The sequence below is a fragment of the Sphaeramia orbicularis genome, chromosome 20, assembly GCF_902148855.1.
Source record: "Sphaeramia orbicularis chromosome 20, fSphaOr1.1, whole genome shotgun sequence".
NCBI classification, from domain to species: Eukaryota; Metazoa; Chordata; class Actinopteri; order Kurtiformes; family Apogonidae; genus Sphaeramia; species Sphaeramia orbicularis.
The window spans coordinates 25424285-25446484 of NC_043976.1; the positions used below are offsets into that span (position 1 = coordinate 25424285).

General features: G+C 36.4%; 1 protein-coding gene and 1 long non-coding RNA gene across 2 annotated transcripts; one reads left to right on the top strand and one right to left on the bottom strand.

Moving 5' to 3' along the window:
- The first annotated feature begins 1060 nt into the window (after window positions 1–1060).
- LOC115410961 (myelin-associated glycoprotein-like) lies at window positions 1061–21915 on the top strand. The gene is given in 9 exon segments (XM_030122816.1): window positions 1061–1345; window positions 1787–2197; window positions 2624–2929; window positions 3006–3272; window positions 8214–8519; window positions 8596–8862; window positions 8975–9059; window positions 19237–19270; window positions 20724–21915. Coding segments are annotated over 9 exon segments (2079 nt in total). The 5' UTR covers window positions 1061–1254; the 3' UTR covers window positions 21036–21915.
- Window positions 3038–16952, bottom strand: LOC115410963 (uncharacterized). The gene is made up of 5 exons (XR_003934158.1): window positions 16792–16952; window positions 11368–11464; window positions 10895–11216; window positions 8689–8745; window positions 3038–3098 (listed from the first exon to the last, which is right to left on the bottom strand). It is a non-coding gene; the product is annotated as an uncharacterized LOC115410963 (long non-coding RNA).
- Window positions 21916–22200: the final 285 nt, after the last annotated feature.

A 22200-nucleotide genomic window follows, 5' to 3' on the forward strand; every position in this document is an offset into this window, starting at 1 on the left:
GAACGGTTGAATGATTGACAGAGCACAGTTGTTGCAATTAAGATGCTTTACTGATGAACTCTTCCACTCATATCCGTAAAACTAAAAGAAATACAAGATAAAACATAATCACAAAGGCGTTCCAGGTGTGCACGTTACTGGCACACTAGCATAACACAACTGGTAGCTGATGTTGATTTCTGACACAAACATACAGTACAGCATTCTACTCAAAAGTATTTCTCTCTTAGTTAACAGTGTCAACAGAATATCAGTCATAACAGTTAGACCGAAAAGTACAAATATTCAAACAGAAAATAAAACAACTTACGGGCATATCTACTCCGAGGTTCAGCGCACGCACAGCACAGCGTTCAGATGAAATCGAAACTTAACATTCCACTGACTAGGGGCGGTGACGTTGAACTAAACTTACAATGCAACACCTGTATAACCACTAGATGGCGCTTATACACCACAAATGAAATTTAAAGCTGGACTAAATAAAGAACTGAAAACACAAAAATTAAATTAGTCATGACAATTATGGACGAAGGCAGAAAAGCCAGGTGTAGATTACTGCACAAAGTGAGAATTTTATTTTCCTTGGTCAGGATATGTACAGTTAGTCCAGCTTGGATTTACAAGGCTGACAATTAATACTGAAAAAACAATAAGTCAAACTACGAATTATGAAAGAGCTGAAGCATCTTAAACCGACCACAATGAACATTTGACAGATAAACAGAACCACAGTGCTTCAGTTTGAGCTTCAGACTTTGTCATGTCTTTTAAGTATTGTGATTGTCTCTTTCAACTCACCATATATTTTTAATTAATAAGTTTTTTTTTTTTTTTTTTTTTTTAATTTCTATCAAATACTAGAAATTTCAGGTGATCCCATTTGAATTCCAGGCGAGCCCATGTGGGGTCCCGACCCCAAGGTTGAAAAACACTGAGTTAAAAGCATTTGCATCCTGGTGGTCTCAAGATATTAAATGATAAACATAACTTCCTCATGAACGGATGTAAACAAGGAGGAAGTTCTCTCCTTCCAGTTTTGAACTGTTTGATATGATAACAGCTGCTCAACACAGAAGTTTCTCAGTTTGTCTGTTGAGCTGAAATTCACAAACTGACAGACTTAAACTAGAAAACCACCAGACGTTGCTGTGTCTCTTCTTTACATGTCAACTTATTTGGTGAGTAAAGAATATGTTTATTTTTGTTTAATTACATGATGGACCAAATCAAAAATCTGTGGTTATTAAGTAAATGTTTTGTTTCATTTCATTCCAGATGTTAGAAATGACTTCCATGGCGTCACTGTGTGTGAAAATGTTTCTCAGTGTCTTCTTTCTATCAGGGGACGCGTTCACAGTCAAACATTATAATATTTAAAATATAATATTAAAATATGGTAAACCAAATGGAAGTGTTCTGTTGTTGATGTTAACAGCAACTGTGGACAGGTCAGGAGAAAATAGGAAAATTTAGACATAGTATTTTTGTGTTGATAATATCTTTTATTCTGATTTTGTTCCTGATTTTCTATTAACTGTAAATCTACTTTTCCAGGTGCTTTGGCTGATTGTGGTTTGCCTACAGACCTTTACATGACTGCACCGACAGAGATGAAACATTATGATATTTAAAACCAAAGGGAAATGATCTAGTGTTAATATTAATAGTAACTGTTGACAGGTCAGGAGAAAATAGTAATATTTAAACATAGTATTTTTGTGTTGATATTTTTTATGCTGATTTTGTTCCTGATTTTCTATTAACTGTAAATCTACTTCTCCAGGTGCTTTGGCTGATTGTAGAGCAGCTCTTTTCATCACTGCACCGACAGAGATGGAGGCACTGAGTGGATCCTGTTTACACATCCCGTGTAGCTTTAGTGATGTGGATAAAGAAGGACAAGTATTTGACAGCACAAAACCCATCTATGCAGTGTGGATTAAAAACGAATACGATTTTGGGAACTTAATGAATAATGCGATTTTTAACAGCAGTCTATAATTAATTATAATTAATTATAATTAGACTAATAATAAATATCCAATGAAAGTTACTGGAGACCTGGCTCAGAAAAACTGCACCACTGTGTTTTCCAGGTTAATCACAGATTATACAAACAAGTATTTCTTCAGAATTGTGAACTGGCCATTCAGAAGCACTGCTGTTTGTGACCAAATTCAAATCAATGTTATAGGTAAGTTTAATGCTTTGTATTAAATTTTTTAATCTTATCAGTTACTATAAAAATAAATGGGAACTCAATTTTTACTCGTACATTAACTGATAACAGGGAAACTGATCCACTTCTGATGATTGTGACTGAAAGGTATAAACATGAAAACACAGTAAACATGTTCTTTGCCATGACAAAAAAAAAAACCTACTTACGTATTATGTTAATAACAAATGTACAGTGAAACAGTCTGTGATCAGAAAATACATAAAGAAAAGAATCTGGATGTTTACACTGTATTTATTACCATAGAGACAAAAAATGTGTATAATATAACTGTGGTTTTCATATTGATCATTTTGATGCTGACTTAGTTTGTCTTCATTGTCCATATTTACTGTTTATTATGTGTTTAAGTTCATGTCTATGTTTGTTTTAAATCCACAGATTTTCCTCCCAGTCCCAGTATTGAAGTCTCCCATCAGCAGCTGAAGGAGAAGGAGTCTGTCACTATAACCTGCTCAGCTCTCACTCCCTGTCCACACTCCCCTCCTAAACTCACCTGGAATCTACAACAAGACGCTGCAAACATCATGGAAGAAAACACAGATCGAACATTTACAACTAAAATCCAACAGAACATCACTGTGTCAGACCAACATGATGGATTCAACATCAGCTGTTCTGCAGCATATCCTGTGGACGAAGGAAGAATCAAAACAGCAGAAACAAACATCACCCTCTGTGTTTCATGTAAGACAAACACAGTTTAATTCATGGATTATCATCTGGTTTTCAGCGTTAAACTTCAGTTCTGTCTGTCCTTCAGATGCTCCTAAAAACACTTCAGCGTCCATCAGTCCTTCAGGTTCGCTGTGGGCAGGTATGTGGGTGAACCTGACCTGCTCCAGCAGAGCCAAACCTCCTGTCAGCAACTTCACCTGGTTCAAGACCAGCACACATGGACCCATCAGAGTGTCTGAAGGAGACGTTTACAGCTTCAGTTTGACCAATGACACTGAAGGAGATTATTATTGTGAAGCAACAAATGATCTCGGGAAACAAACATCGCCAGTGATTCATATGAATATTGAAGGTAAATATTAAACCTTATTATATTCAGCAGCAGAAAATTGTTGAAATTGTTTTTACTTGAAAGAGCAGATACGAGCATTTACAATAATATAAATAAATATATAGATAAAGGATTTGCCGATAATGTGAGAGTAAATATGTTTTCTTACAGGAAATGTAGACTGTTGGCTTTTCATCTACAATAGAGTGAAGATCTGTGGAATAGTCCTGCTCATCAGTACTCTGATCATCTTTGAATGGTGAGACAAATGATTTCATGACATTAAAATATTAAATATACACCTGGTTTATGTCTAAATCTACTGTCAATATGTTTCCATGATTTAATCTGTAAATGCAGAGTTGTTGGTTTCTTTTAATTGTTCAAGTTTTACTACTTGTAACGGATCATAAGTGATAAATAAAAAAAAATCAATGAACAAATAAATATGACATAGACAAAGACATTTACTCCATCTCTTTTATTTTCAGCTGGTTCAGGTCAAGACACTCCAACAAACCAGTGCAGGTACAGGTAAGTATTTACACTTTACTCTTCAGGAACAAAAATGCATCAAAATAGACTTTATGTGTAGACTATTTCATGGACTGATGTTTAACGGTGATAAAGGACTGATCTGTCAGAAACATGTGACCAGCAGTGACACCAGACCAGAATGTAATTCAGTCATGTGTCAGTAGAGGAAGCTGTTCTCTGTGTAGATGAAGTGTCCATGGACAGAGGACACACACAGTGAACAGAGGGACGGAGCTCCATGGTTCATTCTCTGCACACACTAACACCACTCTGTGTCTGTGTTTGTTGTTTGTTTTCCACAGCCCACAGTGGAAGAAGTTTATGTCAACAGAGTGATTGAAAGTCAAGAATAATGAGTGACGATGAGATGGAAAAAGATTTCCACACCAATAATAACATCGCGTCTTCATTAAACAGCACATTGTATTTGTTTCATTTGAATATGTAAGTGTTTTTATATGTATACAGTACTGTGCAAAAGTCCCAGACCAACATAAGATTTGTTGGTTTAGTAAAGTTCCAATGTCCACACATATGCATTTCTCAGTCTCTCTAATGAGATCCAATCTGGATATATGTGAAATATGTACAGCAGGAAACACAAGAATTTCAGGGTTAAAAACAGCTTCTATGAAACAAAGTGGTTGTATTTGATGTGACCTCTCTTTACACAGAACTGTATAAGATAATGAACAAAAACAATAATAACTAGAAGCACTCGGAGAGCGCAGACCTCCGCCAAGGCTGATCAGTGGCCCCCCCCCGTGGGCCCCCCCACCCCCGATCACCACCAAAATTTAATCATTTCTTCCTTATCCCACTTCCAACAAACCCTGAAAATTTCATCCAAATCTGTCCATAACTTTTTGAGTTATGTTGCACACTAACGGACAGACAAACAAACAAACAAACAAACAGACAAACAAACCCTGGCAAAAACATAACCTCCTTGGCAGAGGTAATAATAACCAACCACATAGAGTTTGATTTCTTACTGCTTTCAAGAGCTTTAACATGAATGCATATAGTTTCATTAACAGCCGTAGTATGTTAAGACTGATTTCATTCCTTTTTTTTTTTCTTTTTCTGTCTGAATTATTAAAATTAGGAACTCCAGCTTTGCATCATATTGAAGTTGTTTTTTTTTTTTTAAATATGCTTTTTTGTAATAAAAGACAAAACCAAACGTTAAAATAATTGTTGGACTGATGGCACCTGCTTTTTCTGATGGAACATCTCTGTATTCAGCAGAAAATTTTTTTTTTATGAATCTCACTGTATCATGTATGAATACATTAAAGATATATGATGAAAAAACAAGCAGGACTGAAACATTCAATACACTGTTCAACTCATAAATTCACTTATTAAATCAGAAAGTTGTTAGAACAAGAACTGAACATGTCTGGAAGATTAAACATCTTAAAGGTTCATCTGGTGTTAATATAGACTCATTCACTCCACAGTATAAAACATTATCTGTATATTTTCTGCCTCCCTTCCATTCAGTGAAAAAACATTTAACACATGTGAGACTGTATTTTTAAAAACACAACATAAACAATAACAGGTCTTGTCTTTGTCGACAGAGTCCTGCATGTTTCCTTTAAAATACACCGAATGTACATGTTTCAGCATCTGTTTGTGTTGTTTCTAATTATAGAAGGTTCATTTTGTTCTAAGAAATTAAACGAGGAAAAATCAATATGCATAGATATGGTGTGTTCAACTTCAACCACAGTGTTTGTGAAAAGAGAAGTGTTGACACTAAACTGTTAAAATCAGTGAGAAAATCTTGAGAACTTGAAGACAACAAGACATTGACACTTTAACATTTGGTCCAGAATTTTCTTTATTATATTTTATTGTCGCTGAATACTGTGTAATATTCACATTTCAACAGTATAACAGATAATAGCATTAAGATGTGTCTATTATTTATATAAACATTAAAATTAAAGGTACAGTCTACTCTCGTTAAACCGCCCGCCGTTATACCGCCATTTCCGCCTATCGCCATCCGCCAGCCCAGTTCCATGCACAAACAACACTTATACCATTGATTTCCCGACCGTTATACCGCCAGCGTGATTGCCATCGAGTACACATAAATTTTAACAATGCACTGAAACAAACGCGCCAGACGCTGATCGCGACAAGCTACGAGTAGGTCTACGGAACGGCCACCGTTCATTTATCGCAGAACACTCAGTAGGTCAGGATGTCGGGAAGAGGACGTGGGATTAAGCCAAAGCCTCAAGATGATGGGGTGTCATTTCCCGACACGGTATAATAATGCTTAAAATGTTTCCCCACTTTAAATGATTCCTTACAACATAACAGAATCAAGATTTATTTAGAAACGCAATTAGAACGGGTTAACGGAGGCAGCATAGACATCATATAGTAAAGACATGCACATTATGGACGCAACCCGTTGTAACGCCATTTTCGCTATACCGCCAATTTGGCCGTGAACGGAAGTTGGCGGTATAACGAGAGTAGACTGTATTTGTATCGTGATGGTCTGAAGATGTGACTTCCTTATAAACAGGGTGTAAACAGGAAGGAAGAAACATGTGTGAACATGTGTCTTTAAGTCTTATACACACACATACGTATACGACAGTGGATTGATAGAAGTCATTCAGTTTGGCTGTTGGACTGAAATTCACGAACTGCCGGAATTAAACGAGAAACTCACAAGACGCTGCTGAGTCTCTTCTTTATCTGTTGCTTCGTTTGGTGAGTAAATGATTAGTTTCATTCGTTTTGATTTAACACCATAATTTGCTATTCCAAAGGTCTTCTGTAATGCTCAGGGTACGAAAACTGAACCCGGATGCACGACCCAGAGACAGACTGAAAAGTACAGTGTTTATTAAACACCAAGCTCACTGACAGTTTAGTAAAAATGATACAGTACAAAATCTTGAAGATAATGGTGATCTTCTCAGGGTGAGGGCCCCGGACCGGAGACGAAAACCCACCGTCCGGTTCGGTAGTACACGTCGGTTTCCCGACTGGGGAGAAGCAGAGGGAGGTCAGTGGCGGAACCAGGTCATACACGAGAAGACAGTCAAACAGGCAACAGGACGTAGGGACCAGGCTAGCTCACGTACCGTTTAAAGTCAGGCGAGGAGGTCAAAAACCAGGAGGTCAGAATGAGGCAGACAAAACCGACAGGGATAAGGCAAAAAAACAGAGATGGCAAACCGGGTCAAACACAGGAAGGCAGACAGACAGGATCAAAAACGCTGGTAAGTATCTCAAGAGAAAATACGAACTGGAAATGAACAGGGGAAAACACAGGGCTTAAATACACAAAAGGGAGGGAAGACAATGAGACACAGGTGGAACAAATTAGGGTGGAGTCAGGTAATCACACAGGTGGACACAATCAGGGACAGGAAGCAAAGACACCAGACATGACACACGAGGGAAACTTAACAAAATAAAACAGGAAATGACAGACAACATAAAAGACAGACAAACCCAGACTATCGTCTGGAGACAGGCTTGACATCTTCTGACATTAAAGAAATGTTGTGATATTTGTTTTTATTCCAGATGTAAGAGATGACTTTCATGGCATCGCTGTGTGTGAAAGTTTTTCTCAGTGTCTTCTTTCTATCAGGTGATGCGTTCACAGTCAAACATGATAATATTAAACATATTCTATTAGAATATGATAAACGAGAGGGAAATGCTCTATTGTTGATGTTAATGGTAATTGTTGACAGGTCAGAAGAAAATAGTAACATTCAGATATAGTTTATTTTTTTGTGTTGATAACATTTTTTTATGCTGATTTTGTTCATGATTTTCTATTAACTGTAAATCTACTTTTCCAGGTGCTTTGGCTGATTGTGATTTGAATAAAGCAGCTCTTTTCATCACTGCACCGACAGAGATGGAGGCACTGAGTGGATCCTGTTTACACATCCCATGTAGCTTTAGTGTCGTGGATAAAGAAGGACAAGTATTTGACAGCACAAAACCCATCTATGCAGTGTGGATTAAAGAAATCACACAATTTTTAAATGAACCAGAAAATGTGATTTTTAACAGCAGTGGGACTAATAATAAATATCCAATGAATGTAACTGGAGACCTGACTCAGAAAAACTGCACCACTCTGTTTTCCAGTTTAATCACAGATTATACAAACAAATATTTCTTCAGAATTGTGAAGTGGCCATTCAAAGCAACTGCTGTTTGTAACCAAACTCAAATCAGTGTTAAAGGTAAGTTTTGTGTTTATCTTACCAGTTATCACCAACAAACAATATGAACCCTAATTTGACTAAAATACTTATAAACCTGTCCTTTGAAAAACAGTGCTGACTTACTTTGTCTTCATTGTCTATATCTAGTGTTTATTATGTGTTTAACTTCATGTCTGTGTTTGTTTTAAATCCACAGATTCTCCTCCCAGTCCCAGTATTAAAGTCTCCCATCAGCAGCTGAAGGAGAAGGAGTCTGTCACTATAACCTGCTCAGCTCTCACTCCCTGTCCACACTCCCCTCCTAAACTCACCTGGAATCTACAACCAGACGCTGCAAACAACATGGAAGAAAACCCAGACCGAACACTTACAACTAAAATCCAACAGATCATCACTGTGTCAGACCAACATGATGGATACAACATCAGCTGTTCTGCAGCATATCCTGTGGACAAAGGAGGAATCAAAACAGCAGAAACAAACATCACCCTCAGTGTTTCATGTAAGACAAACACAGTTTAATTCATGGATTATCATCTGGTTTTCGGTGTTAAACTTCAGTTCTGTCTGTCCTTCAGATGCTCCTAAAGACACCTCAGCGTCCATCAGTCCCTCAGGTTCACTGTGTTCAGGTATGTGGGTGAAACTGACCTGCTCCAGCAGAGCCAAACCTCCTGTCAGCAACTTCACCTGGTTCAAGACCAGCACACATGGAGCCATCAATGTGTCTGAAGGAGAAGTTTACAGCTTCAGTTTGACCAATGACACTGAAGGAGATTATTATTGTGAAGCAACAAATGATCACAGGAAACAAAATTCATCAGTGATTCATGTGAATATTGAAGGTAAATATTAAACCTTATTTTATTATAACAGTAGAATATAGTTGGAAAATATATTATAGCATTAATGTGAACAGATTCTAACCACAGTATTACATGTGTCTTGTTCTAACAGATGACATGTGTACCTTTGTCAAGTGGGGTTCAGCTCTAGGTGTGGTCTTTGTATTCATACTCATCTGCCTTTTTGTCTGTCTTTGGTAAGTTTAACAAATAAAGCCAACTAATACATTAATAACAAATACTGTATAGTTCTGACAGTAACCCCCCTTTTTTGTTTTAGTTTCAAACATCGAAATCCAGGCCAGAGTCAGGTAAGAAACAAGTACATTTACCTGCCCTGCACGGCTTATCACCTCCGCCAAGGGGGTTATGTTTTTGCCTGCATTGGTCTGTCTGTCTGTGTGCAAGATAACTCAGAAAGTTACGGATGGATTTGGATGAAAATTTGAGGAAATGTTGATACTGGCACAAGGAACAAATGATTAAATTTTGGTGATGAGAACTGAATCGAATCGAATCGAATAGAATTGAATCGAATAGATTGCCCTTTATTGTCAATATACGGAATGTACAACAAAATTGGAGAGCTTCTCCTTTTTCAGTGTAAACAGTGCAAACAGGTGTTTTTATATATATAAAATATAAGGTGCCAAAATATGTACAAGATGAAGTCCTACAAGACAGTGCAGCTGGCTTTATGTACAAGCTGAAGATAGAAGGATAGAACTGAGAATATAAAAAATGTAAGAATGAATTGCAGAGGATGGTTGGATATATACAGGATAATTATAGTGCACATGGTGATTAATATTCACAGATGGAGATATCTCTCTCTCTCTCTCTCTCTCTCTCTCTCTCTATCTATCTGTCTGTCTGTCTGTCTGTCTGTCTGTCTGTCTATCTATCTATCTATCTATCTATCTGTCTGTCATGTGGGAACGATTATATTGATATTTCACCAAATAAATGAATGTTGAGGTGGTATGAATGAGGAAGCAACAGCAGTGACAGTGATAGATATATTGCACATTGTCTATTGCAGTCACGGAAAAAAATTCTTAGTCCACCCTTGTTTTCTTCAGTTTCTTGTTCATTTTAATGTCTGATTCAACTCAAGGTACGTATGTTTGGACAAATATAATGATAATAACAACAATAGCTCATCAGAGTTTAATTTCAGAGCTGATATCTATCCATTTTCCACGTTATCTTGATAATAACCAAAATCACTTCAGTTCTTACATCAATACTTATGTCATTGTACTGACAAAAACAGTGCTTTAAGGCATTCCATGTTTTCTTTTCTGTCTGTTTTAGTCACATGATACACACAGGAGTTAGTACTTGATTGGATAACCATTGTTTTTGATGACTTTTGACGGTTTAATAATTTTTGTGCTGTGGTTGTTACATGTAATAAATTAAATTACTGTGACAAACTTCCTTTAAGTTACCACCATAAATATAAACTATGAAGTTTCTCAATCACTACTGTAGCTGAACTTCAACTAAGCTCATTTTTATTAATTTAAAAGGAAAAAAAACCCCAAAAAACTGAAATTGATGTTTGTGTTGGTCCACAGTGTGTTCAAGCTTTACCTTCTTTGGTTCTAACTAAAATAACTCAGTCAGTTCCTCAAAATATGTGAAATGGAGGGGAGTTTGAGGATGTTACCTCATACTTACATTCTCAGTCTATATAATGGTTGTCTTCCTCTTTTTTTCTCTTTCTTGTAATCATGTAAAATTCATTGGTAAAAGTTGTCGTTGAATATTTAGAATTTTTTCATGTTTTTCATCCATGTCTTTCATTTACTGAATGATTATCATAGATTTATTTTTAATTGTTTTTAACTTATATATGAGTTGTGTGTTTCATCCTGATTGTGTTTATTGTGTTTTTATCTTTTAACATGATTCACATCTGCACGTCTTTATAAAATGACACTGACTCCATGAAAGAAGAGATTTTGTATCTCAATGAAACTCTCCTGATTAAATAAATACATAAATGTGGTGCTTTATTACTTACTTGTGTACAAGAACAGACAGATGTTGAATAATTAGTGACAGTCTTATAACTGAACAAGAGGATCCAGCTCATAATATTTCTCTCTGGGTTCATTGTTCACAGATCCAAACAGGTGAAGAACTCGTTCCTCAAGAAGCAGCAAGACAAAGTGAAGACGACATCCACTATGAAGACGTGACCTTCCGTCAGCAGAGTCCTGAAGCATCCTCTGTCACTGTTCAGGTCAATGCAGGGCAGCAGGACACAGTATATGCACAGGTCAAAGTGTCCGAGTCGACAAACAGCACAACACAGACGACCAGAGGCTCAGAGGATCTGTATACTCAAGTCCAGAAAAGATAAAAATGTACTCCAGTTAAATGGCACCGTCTACACAGATCATTCAACTTATAGATTAGTTGTCAAGTGTTAAATTAATCACAAAGTTTTCGTTGATTAATAATAGTATTTTTCAAGAAAAGAAGCCAAATTACCTGAGTCCAGCTTCTTAAATTGGAATATGATCTAGTTTCTTCACGCCTCTGTGACCAAACATCTTTTAGTTCAGAACAAAGCAGGACGTTTGAGACTCTGCGAAAAAGTAATCAACATTTGCCATCTTTATTTATTTATTTATTTATTTTACATTTTATAGACCAAATAACCAGGGGTGCTGCCAGAAATATTTGGGGCCCCCTAAAAAAAATATCTCTTTGGGCTCCTCCACTTTAATGCTGCAAATGATGCAAACCCTGTTCACAATAGATGTCATAATTTTGTTTAAGATAAATGAAAAAGGTGCCATTTTTTTCATTTTAAAAATATTTTTTATGAAAACAATTAGATTTTTTTTTTTTGTTACATCGATATACAAATAGAAATAAAATACAGTTTTACTTTTTGGGTGGAAGCATATTTACAAGTATCCGCTTAGAGCTCTGGCACCTAGACCAAATCATATTGTGAAATAAAGAGGGGGGGGGGCAGGAGGTAGTTACTGACTGGATTTTATTCTTTTTTTGCCAAAAACACAACAAAAAACAATGCAAAAAACTAATTTGTTTATTATGCTTTGTGAGGCAAACATTCTTTTATGGTGACAGACAAATAGTCTTTGTAAAAAAAAAAAAAAAAAAAAAAAAAAAAAAGACTCATGTTCTATTTTCTATGGCCCCTGTGATTCATTTGTCCTTACAATCAGCATCACTTTTCTCCCCCTCACGGTGCCCCAGTAAATAACCAATCCATTTATTACTGAAATAATCAGCAGATTAAATTGTAATGAAAATAGTTGTTAGTTGCAGCCCTACTTTCAAACATATATTGGCAGTGTCTTTATATTTTATATATACACCAGCTTTTCTTCTGTCTGTTAAATGTTAAAACAGATAATTTACTTGTGTTGTTCTATATTCAGTGAAAGACACATGTCTGAGCTTTTTTTTCTCTCGTTTTTTCCATGGTTTTTTCATCATAGTTGTTTTTTGTTCACTCACACTGATGGTGTTGTGTGATATTTAAAATCTGTTTCACATACTGTAGATGCAAAAACTGCTTTTAAAAAAATTTAATGTATCTATATTTACATAATTAAGTATCAAAAGCTTGTATTAGGACAATGTGCTGAAAATCACATATGCTTATGTATTTGTATTAATTTTATGTCTTGGTGTGTATATAGACACATAGAAATTAACATCACACATTTTTTCAGCTTTCAAAGATATCTATTCTCTTTTAAACACCTTGATTTTTTTTCCTCTTCTTTTATTGTGAGACTGTAAATGAAGGTTGCCAGGAATCGACCATGAACACCAGTTCTCATGTCCAGCCCATACTGGACTGAGGCCTGGACTTTAATTCAACCACTCTAGAACATTCACCTTTTTATCACTGAACCATTTCTGTGGACCACATGTTGTATACTTTGAGTCACTGTCTTACTGGAAAATAAATAATCTCCCTCTTGCAAACTGAATCATTTGTCAAACTCATTTTAGTTCATGGGCCACACACAGGCCAGTTTGATCTGAGGTAGGCCAGATCAGTGAAGTAATGATATAATGACCTGTGACTAGAGTCAACTCCAAATTTTTCTCGTTGTTTTAGTGAGAAAAAGGTAAAATTACATCATGAAATTGTTTACATTTACAAACTGTCCTTTCACAATAAATAGTGAATAAGCTGAACAACAATGTCATAAATATCTCTTCTTTTTTGTGTGTAAAAAAGCCAAGTTGTATTGAGTTTGATTCTATATTTACAACTGAAAGGGGGTGAATATTTTCTATAGGTATTGTAAATATAAAACAGGTTCTACCATTTTGTCTTGCAAGTCAGTGTTTCCTTCCAAGTAATTCAAATGTACGTGTTTCACCATCTGTTTTTTTTTTGTGATTAGTCTCCCACAGCGTTGAATATTTTCTCGCTGCTACTGAAATAAAATGAGGAAACTTCATAAATATACACAGGGCCAAAATTCTAGCACAAGTATAGCAGAGGGGATGTTCTTTTAAAGCATGACTTGTGTAAATTGCAAATACTGTATTTTAATGAGGGCATTAGATATTTATGTGTTCATATTTAAAGTAAATTTTTACTCAGTTACTTCACATCGTTGCTTTACTACTACATTAATTTGCTGTTTCTTTGTGTCAAATAGGAACATAAACTATGTGATCATCATCATCATCACTTTAGTGGTCTGTAACTTTCATACAAACAAGAGAATACTTCAGTTACATTCATAGAAGTGCATACACCTCTATGAAGTAAAAGTACCATGTTACTCATGGCCCTCCCCCTTAGCCCTCTCCCTCCATTTTTTCCAGCGCCATCAACGACTGCTGATGATGCAACAAGTCTCGAAGGATTATTTCATTTCATAGGGGAATATTTCAACCCTTACGTCTTGCAACTATGTTTCAAGAGGCAGTGCCAAGTGCAAGGGTCAAGGGGATGGGGTGAAAATGAGAACTGGGATTGGACCTTAGATGTCACCTGAACCTGACAATGAACATCCTATGACTGAGGACAGGATCTAGGCTTTCTGTCATTTTACTAAGCATAAGAACATTTTATCTACATCTTGAACCACAGATAGCAGACTGAAGTCAGTGCTTCTGCTAATTATAACCTATGATATGTGGTGCCATTAAGTCTCACAACTTCCTTTGCCAATATTAAACAGTACTCTATGTTATCACAAACCCTAACAAGAAAAGCAGACCTCTGCCAAGACAGATCTGCCCCCCCCCCCCCGCCCCCCGTGTTTGTTTGTTTGTTTGTTAGCAAGATAACTCAAAAAGTTATGGATGGATTTTCAGGAAATGTTGATACTGGCACAAGGAAGAAATGATTAAATTTTGGTGGTGATCGGGGTTGGGGGGGGCCCACGGGGGGGCCCCCACTGATCGGCCTTGGCGGAGGTCTGCGCTGTCTTTTCTAGAAAAGCACTCGGACAGCGCAGACCTCCGCCAAGGCCGATCAGTGGGGGCCCCCCCGTGGGCCCCCCCCAACCCCGATCACCACCAAAATTTAATCATTTCTTCCTTGTGCCAGTATCAACATTTCCTGAAAATTTCATGAAAATCCGTCCATAACTTTTTGAGTTATCTTGCTAACAAACAAACACGCATGCACGCAAACAAAGCAAAGCGATCACAATACCTCCTGGCGGAGGCAACAAACAACCACAAAACTACAAACAGGCTGTGAAATTGTGCAATCTTGCAGCCATACTAGGTGATACATGATGAGCTGGCTACGTGCATGAAGAAATGAATAGCAAAGAAAAAATGTGTGTGTTACTTCTTGAGACCTACAACAGACCTACAACACAGCAGCACTAAATACCATAATAAATAACAGTAATACTACAAAGTAAAAATCTACTCTTAAAAGTCCCCACCCTGCAGGAATGAGCATGATGCTGCTGAACATTACATGCTCATATGTGTAATAGTAAAGGTTATAGTCTAACTACAGGTCAGACAACAGGAAATGTTCACAGAAAGCAACAAGCAAAGCTGTGAAAAGTGGTAAGAAAGTACTGAGAATCTGAAGACTTTAAAACGTCATCACTTGGTCTATAGGCTTTGTAATATTCATGTAAGGCTCAGAAGTTAAAGTAATTTATGTTGAAGGAATGTAAGGTTTAACAATGCAGTAAATTACAGGGAATAAGTTAACTCAGGTATTTGTTAAAAAAAACTATAATGACAGTGTTTACACAAATAACTATTTACATTTATGTTGCAGAATTATTATTTACACATATACACATTTAATTATTTTCATTTGTTGTATATAAGCAGCTAAAATAATGTGTTGAATGTGCCTTTTCTAAATCATTTACATGTACCAGTCTAGGTACTGTTAGTTCCTGATTCGCTGGTTCGGTCATGTGAGTTGTTTCAGGAAGTGTTGTAGTTGTCACGGCACATGAAAAGTAAAGCGCTGTTGTGTGAAGAAATCCGTCTCCATCCTGCAGTCTCATTTTATCAAGAATGAACTTTTAACCACCAACGAACCCTTACGTTACATTCACATTTCAAGTCTAACATATGAACACATCAACAGGCATCTCTCTCTAATGAGAAGATCATTACTTATTATCCAGACTCAGGAAATGGGCATCGCTGCAGACCCCTCACACCCCGGCCACAACCTGTTTGAACTTCTTCCCTCCAGCAGACAATACAGAACACTGTACGCCAAAACAGCCAGACACAAGAACAGTTGTCCCCCTAGGCCGTCACTCTGATGAACACTTCATGACCCATCCAGTGTCAATACCCCCCTGACTCCAATCCCCCAACTCATAAACTTATATTTTTCCACTCGTTATAAAACTGTCTAATTTGCACTACGTAAAAAAACTGTATTTGCACTACAATAATTTATACATATACAGAAACATATTTTTACAGACTGTATTCCTGTACATATCCACTCACTGTATAAATTTCAATTTGCACTTTCTGTACATATTACAATGTAAAACCCACTGTAAATAATATAAACATAAGCATATGTTTTTAATAGACTGGACCCACACATCCACTCACTGTATAAAAAACTCCAATTGCACTCTGTACATATTACATTGTAAATCCACTGTACATCTCAACCCATTGTTGTCTCTATCCCTATAGTGGACTGTTTGTCTATATTGTGTCTAGGACCACATGTTGTCTGGGTTCATGTTGGAACTGTATGTCGTGAGCATTGTAAAAACCGAAGCCAAATTCCTTGGCCAATAAAGCTGATTCTGATTCTGATAATAACAGCATTAACAGTATTAGTACCCTGACTGTCTCAAGGTGCAACAAAAACTGACTCCCTTATCAACAGGAAGGATGAAAAGTCTGCACTTAAGATCACAAACTGCTAGACTTAAACAAACATCACCAGTGATTCATGTGAATATTGAAATATTAAAGGTGTCCTATGTAGTATTTATTATCCAAACTCTCACCATCTGGGAGAAGTCTTGCACCACAACACACTTAGGACCACCAAAACCACTAACGACTCAACACAGTGTATCACTCACTGAATAAAGTAAAAAGCTCATTGTTTACACACATCTGTATTGTGGTATCATCAAGTTTTATTCTTCAAACTAAAACTCATATGAATTTTAACAGTAAAAATAATAGCTGACAGTTTACATCATCACTCAGTTGGCTTAGTTTTTAGACAGAAAACAGCCACAGTAAAACCTCAGATCACCTCTATTTTCTGTACACTTTGTGTTGTCAATAGCTGCACTAAAGATCTGTTTGGAATCATCCAAATAAGGTCAGAACTGTCACAGCTGAGTCTGAACCGAGGATCATCAAACATCAACTTAGCAAACATAAAAACATCCCATAGTACCTTTAAACCTTCATTAGCCTCATAATCAAACTCACCTGTGTAGAAGAAACGCTGTGATTTCAGCATCAAACTCTATTCTTGTCATTTAGAGATGTGTCCAAAGGTGAAAACAACAACAGAGCTTCTAACTTTTATCACTTTGTCACTTTCTTTGACTCTGAAAGTTGTTTCTTATTGGTTCTCGTCACATCTGGTCACTTTCTGGGACTTGTGACATCAGTTTTCCTCTCCATTGGACAGCAGAAAAGTGACACACTACTCCCTCTAGTGGTCACATAAATCAGATTGTCTGTCTGGGAAAATATATTCAGTGCATAGCTCTATAATCCAATACATACACTTAAAAACTCTTTACCTTAAATACTCTAATGACATTTTAGGGTAATTTTTTAACATGTTAAGGTAGAAATACAACATATAGTTTAATATACTGTATGCCAACTGGATGCACGAAGCAGAATAATAATCAACAGTCTTAAGTTAATAGTAATTCTGTACTAATCATGTACTGATCAAAGTCACACATTTGAAAAGTTCAGTGCAGTACTGTATGTGTCAGTGGGTGTGTGCATCTGTGTGACTGCAGGAAATGTCTTACACCCACATATGTGCTGGCCAAATAAGGAAGTATGGGTTTCAGTGTGTGTTATCATTCCAAGAAGACTGTTTGATGTAATGATTCTAAATAAGTGTAAAAACTAAGATGTGTGAAGTCACATAGACCAGTATCAGATGGGAGGAAAGAGGAGGTTCAGGGTATAAAGTCATTCTAATCATTGTCAGTGCTGTTGGACCGTAGGTTTTAGGTCTTACAGAAACACTGGGTTGACATTATCCAGAAAGGGACCTTGAACACAGAGCAAAAATTACTGGGAATAAAATTTGGAAGGACTACAGCTCATCACTAAGGACTTCTGATGACTGCAGTGTTTTCAGTGGTTTCAGAGGCCATGGACTCAGGTAACCTCACCTAAACTAGTTAGGATGAGTGGGAATACTTCTCTCCTCATATTACCTCAATCTTTATCTCCCTTCAACAAATATTTACAAAATAAGACAGATGTTGGATTTTACTATGGTTTAAATATAACTGTAATTACAAATAGAATTTTAGCCAGAATCCAACTTTTGAAATTTACACAATTTTTTTTTCTAAATTTAACCCATTAAGACCCAAACAGCCACCAGTGACTAATACCATCTACAGATCTGAGCTGTTTAATACCTGTTGATCCACTATTCCTATCAATACATGCAATACATGTAAATAATCGGCATAAAATGCAGTTTGTTGTCTTCTCATGGTCATCAGATATGATCCATTTGAATGTTCAGAGGCTCCATAGTTACTGTGGAAACACTGTCATCTTCTACAACATTGATTCACCAGTAAAACCATGACACTGGATGGAGACACTTGTTTTATGTTCAGTTAATGATATATTTTACTGAAAAAGTCACTTTTTCTTCAATTTTCTTTGTTTTTGACATAATAACCATCAACTTTAGTCTGAGCTTTTATGAACATCTACATGATCAGTAAATTAAATATTGGAAAATACCTGACTTTCACTGAAAAAAATAAAAGATTAAAAAAAATACAGAGAACAATATTATAATAAATGGTGATAAATAACTTAATGAAATAAAAGGTTAAATAGAGGGAAAAATTTAGCATCAATAAGTAGAGTGGAAAGAAACACTTGGTTTATGTTCAATTAATGACATGTTTTGTTGAAAAAGTCACATTTTCTTCATTTTCTCTGTTTCTGATTTTATGATAATCAACCTTAACCTGATCTTTAATGAACATTTACATGATCAGTGAATTAAATATGGGAATAATACCTGACTTTCATTGAAAAAAAAAACAACAAAATACAGAGAATAATATTATAATAAATGACGATAAATTACTTTAAAAAAAAAAAAGGTTAAATAGAGGGAAAAATTTATTTGGGTTCTGACACAAAAGTAGCACTGGTCCTTTATGGGTTAAACATAAAAAACTAAATACATAAGGCTTATACTTTTCCTACGCTTTAAACTTTAACCTTGCAAATGACCCAGTACCAGGATGTAGAGGAGGGAAGCTGCCATTAACAGGTGCTTCTGATGGGGGTAGACGTCTGTAGTTACAACCTAGGAGGGTTTCCTCAACACAAGATTTATTCTTTGTAGAGTATCTGACTACAGTAACACTCATAGATGGAGGTGGAGTCAAGGCCCCTGTAACAGGATTCAATTCTGTGTTTGTTTTTAACAGATGATATGTGGCACTTCATAAAGTGGGGTTCAGCTCTAGGTGTGGTCTTTGGAATTGCACTCATCTGTCTTTTTGTCTGTGTTTGGTAAGTTTCACATATTAAGACAACTAGTACCATCATAACAACTTTTTAGTCTGATGTTTCACTTAATCTTAAACCTTAAATACTGTATAACTCTGATAGTGTTTTGTTTTTTCTTTATTTCTGTTTTAGGTTCAGTCATCCAAATCCACACCACCACAGTCAGGTAAAAGAAATTGCATCTGTCCTGCACTGTTTATCATGTCTATTTACCTATGTAACTAAACAGGTTGGTAGATTTCTTCAGAACTTACTTTAAATTCAACCTGATAAGTTACAGCACATTTCATATAAATAGAGGATAGATACACCACCAACAACTGCACTTTAAAAATTAAAGTGTTCCCATAAACTACTGCTTATTTTAATTTATTGTCTGAAATCTGTCTTATTACTTGTATTTGTTATTATGACATGTGCTGCTGACCTCTTGGCCAGGTCATCTTGCAAATGAGATTTTGATCTCAAAGTGTCAGACTTGGTTAAATAATTTTAAAATAAAATACAGTGAATAATTTAAAGATAATAGAATGGAAGACACTTTATTCATTCCCATAACATTCTGCTGATTTTTGGATATTTCTTGTTGACTGGAATAACTGATCAATAGCAGAATCAATAAAATAATCTTCATACCTGAGATTGGAAAATTTGTTTAATAACAGTTATGACAATTGTGCCTAAAGTCACTAATTTGCATCATAGTCATTGTTGATGTTCAATTTAACAATCTCCACTTAATTTAGCATCTGCATCACAGCAACAACACAAATCATTTAATCATTTTTTTCTGTAATTGTAAATAAATTTAGACAGCAATGCAATTAGATGGGTTGCTCTCTGCAGCTGCTTCTCCGACCAGGCAGTTGAGAAGGGGGTGGTTAGCATCGTCCATTATGACACTGAGCTTAACCCTTGTGCAACCCTCTACCACAGCTCCCACAGACTCCAGTCTCTTCTTGTACAATACCTGTATTCTCATTCTCAGCCCCTGTACTGGTAATCTTCCCTCCTCATTTTAACTCCCTGAAAAGAATTTTATTTGATTTCATGTTTTCATACTTCATACTTTCTTCATGCCTTATTCCTTCTACCAGTTGATCATCATTGTTAAAAAAGAAAAAAAAAAAGAAAAGAAAAAATGTGGTGTTTTATGAACGATTTACATACAACAGAGGAAAAGACATTTTGGACACCCTCAACGTTTTACACGATCTCAAATGTCATTAGGAAATATTTGCAGAAAAAGTTTTTTTATGTTTCAAAAGGTGTGGCTGCATCAGACAGACAAATGCAAATGATTTTTTATAGTTAACAAGAAAAAAATAACAAAACTAAATATCTTAACAGGTCTTGTCTTGGATGTGTTTTATTATCTTGTTGAAACATTCGGTTTTGACCTCAGTGGAACAGAGCATGTGCAGAAGGGAGCATGTGGGTTTCAGAATGGAACAATACAATACAATAAGAGTTCAGTGACTTGAGTGATTCTTAATGCAGTATGTCACAAATGCGTGGGGTGTCCAAAACCTTTTTCCACCACTGTAGGTAACAGAGTGAACCCTGGAGGTCCAAAGGCCTTTTATAAACATTGATATTTGTGTCTTATCGCTGAACAGGAGGATCCAGCTCAAAACATTTCTCACTGGGTTCACTGTTCACAGATCCAAACAGAGGCAGCCACAAGAACTGAAGACAGCGTCCATTATGAAGACGTGAGCTTCCATCAGAGGACTCCTGAACTGCCCTGTGTCACAGTGCAGGTCAACGCACAGCAGCAGGACACAGTGTACGCACAGGTCAAAGCATCCAAGTCGATAAACAGAATGACAAAGATGATTGTATGCTCAGAGGATCTGTACACTCAAGTCCATCCATCCAACCATCTTCCTTCACTTATCCAGGTCCAAGTCCTGGGGGCAGCAGCCTAAGCAGAGCCTGGTTACTCCACCAAGTTGCACCAAAAACAAACACCTAACCAGGGCATCTTGATTTTTCAGTCACTATTCATGACCATGTCAGTCCTCCGCTCCATCCGTCTTCCATTCATGACCAAGACCCTGAGATATTTAGTCTCCTCCACTAGTTCCTCTACAACCTGGGAGCTCTCCACCCTAATACAGGTGTGAGCCATGTTGGGGCTCTGAATAGGGGAGAAAAGTGATGACGACTCTAAGGACCCACAGCTGACAGGTACCCTTGAAAATAGTAGACTGTTTGTTAATTTTTTTAATGGAAATTATTGATCTGTTGCCATGAAAGACACAGTATATGGTTAAAGTATTGGGATGCATCATTGTCTTCATACGTCTCGCCAACAGTTGCATAAAATTAAGTGTCATTTGTGAAGCTGCTTCATGAGGTTAGTTTTATGGAGGGTGCTGTAAGGGGGAGAAAAGTGATGACGACTTTAAGTGCCCACAACTGACAGGAGCCCTAGAAAATAACACAACAGTTAGTGCGTTTTTTTGTGCAATAAAAGAATGTGTGCTTCACAAGCCATGAATAATCATATTTGTTCTTTACATTAGTTTTGCTTCATTGTCAAAAATCTAGTTAGCCTCTGACCCCTGTCTCCCCCCTCTTTATATCATGATATGGTTTGGTCCAGGAGCCAGAGCTCTTAACTGATACTAATAAATATACTTCCATCCAAAAAGCAAAACTATATTTTATTTTTATTTGTATATCATTGTAAAAAAAAATGTTATACTGTTATCATTAAAAAATATTATTAAAATGTTAAAGACGACCCCTCTCTCATCAAATTTTCATGAAATCATAACATCTATTGTGAGCAGAATATACACTGTTATATGTTTAGCTTATTATTAGCTATTATTATTAGTTTTCTGGCTGCTTGTCATGACTTGTGATAACATAGCATAACCATGTGAATCTCTTGGCAAATTAGCAAAGCATATTTCGTTAATTACCTGCAGGTCAGTGTGTACAGAGAAAGTCATCATTCTTGAATAAAATGACAGAAAACATAGACCATGTCCTCAGTCACAAGATGTTCATTGTCAGGTTCAGATCTTTATTACATTATTAATAGTAATGGGATGTTTTTTGTATATGGAAATGTATGCAGAT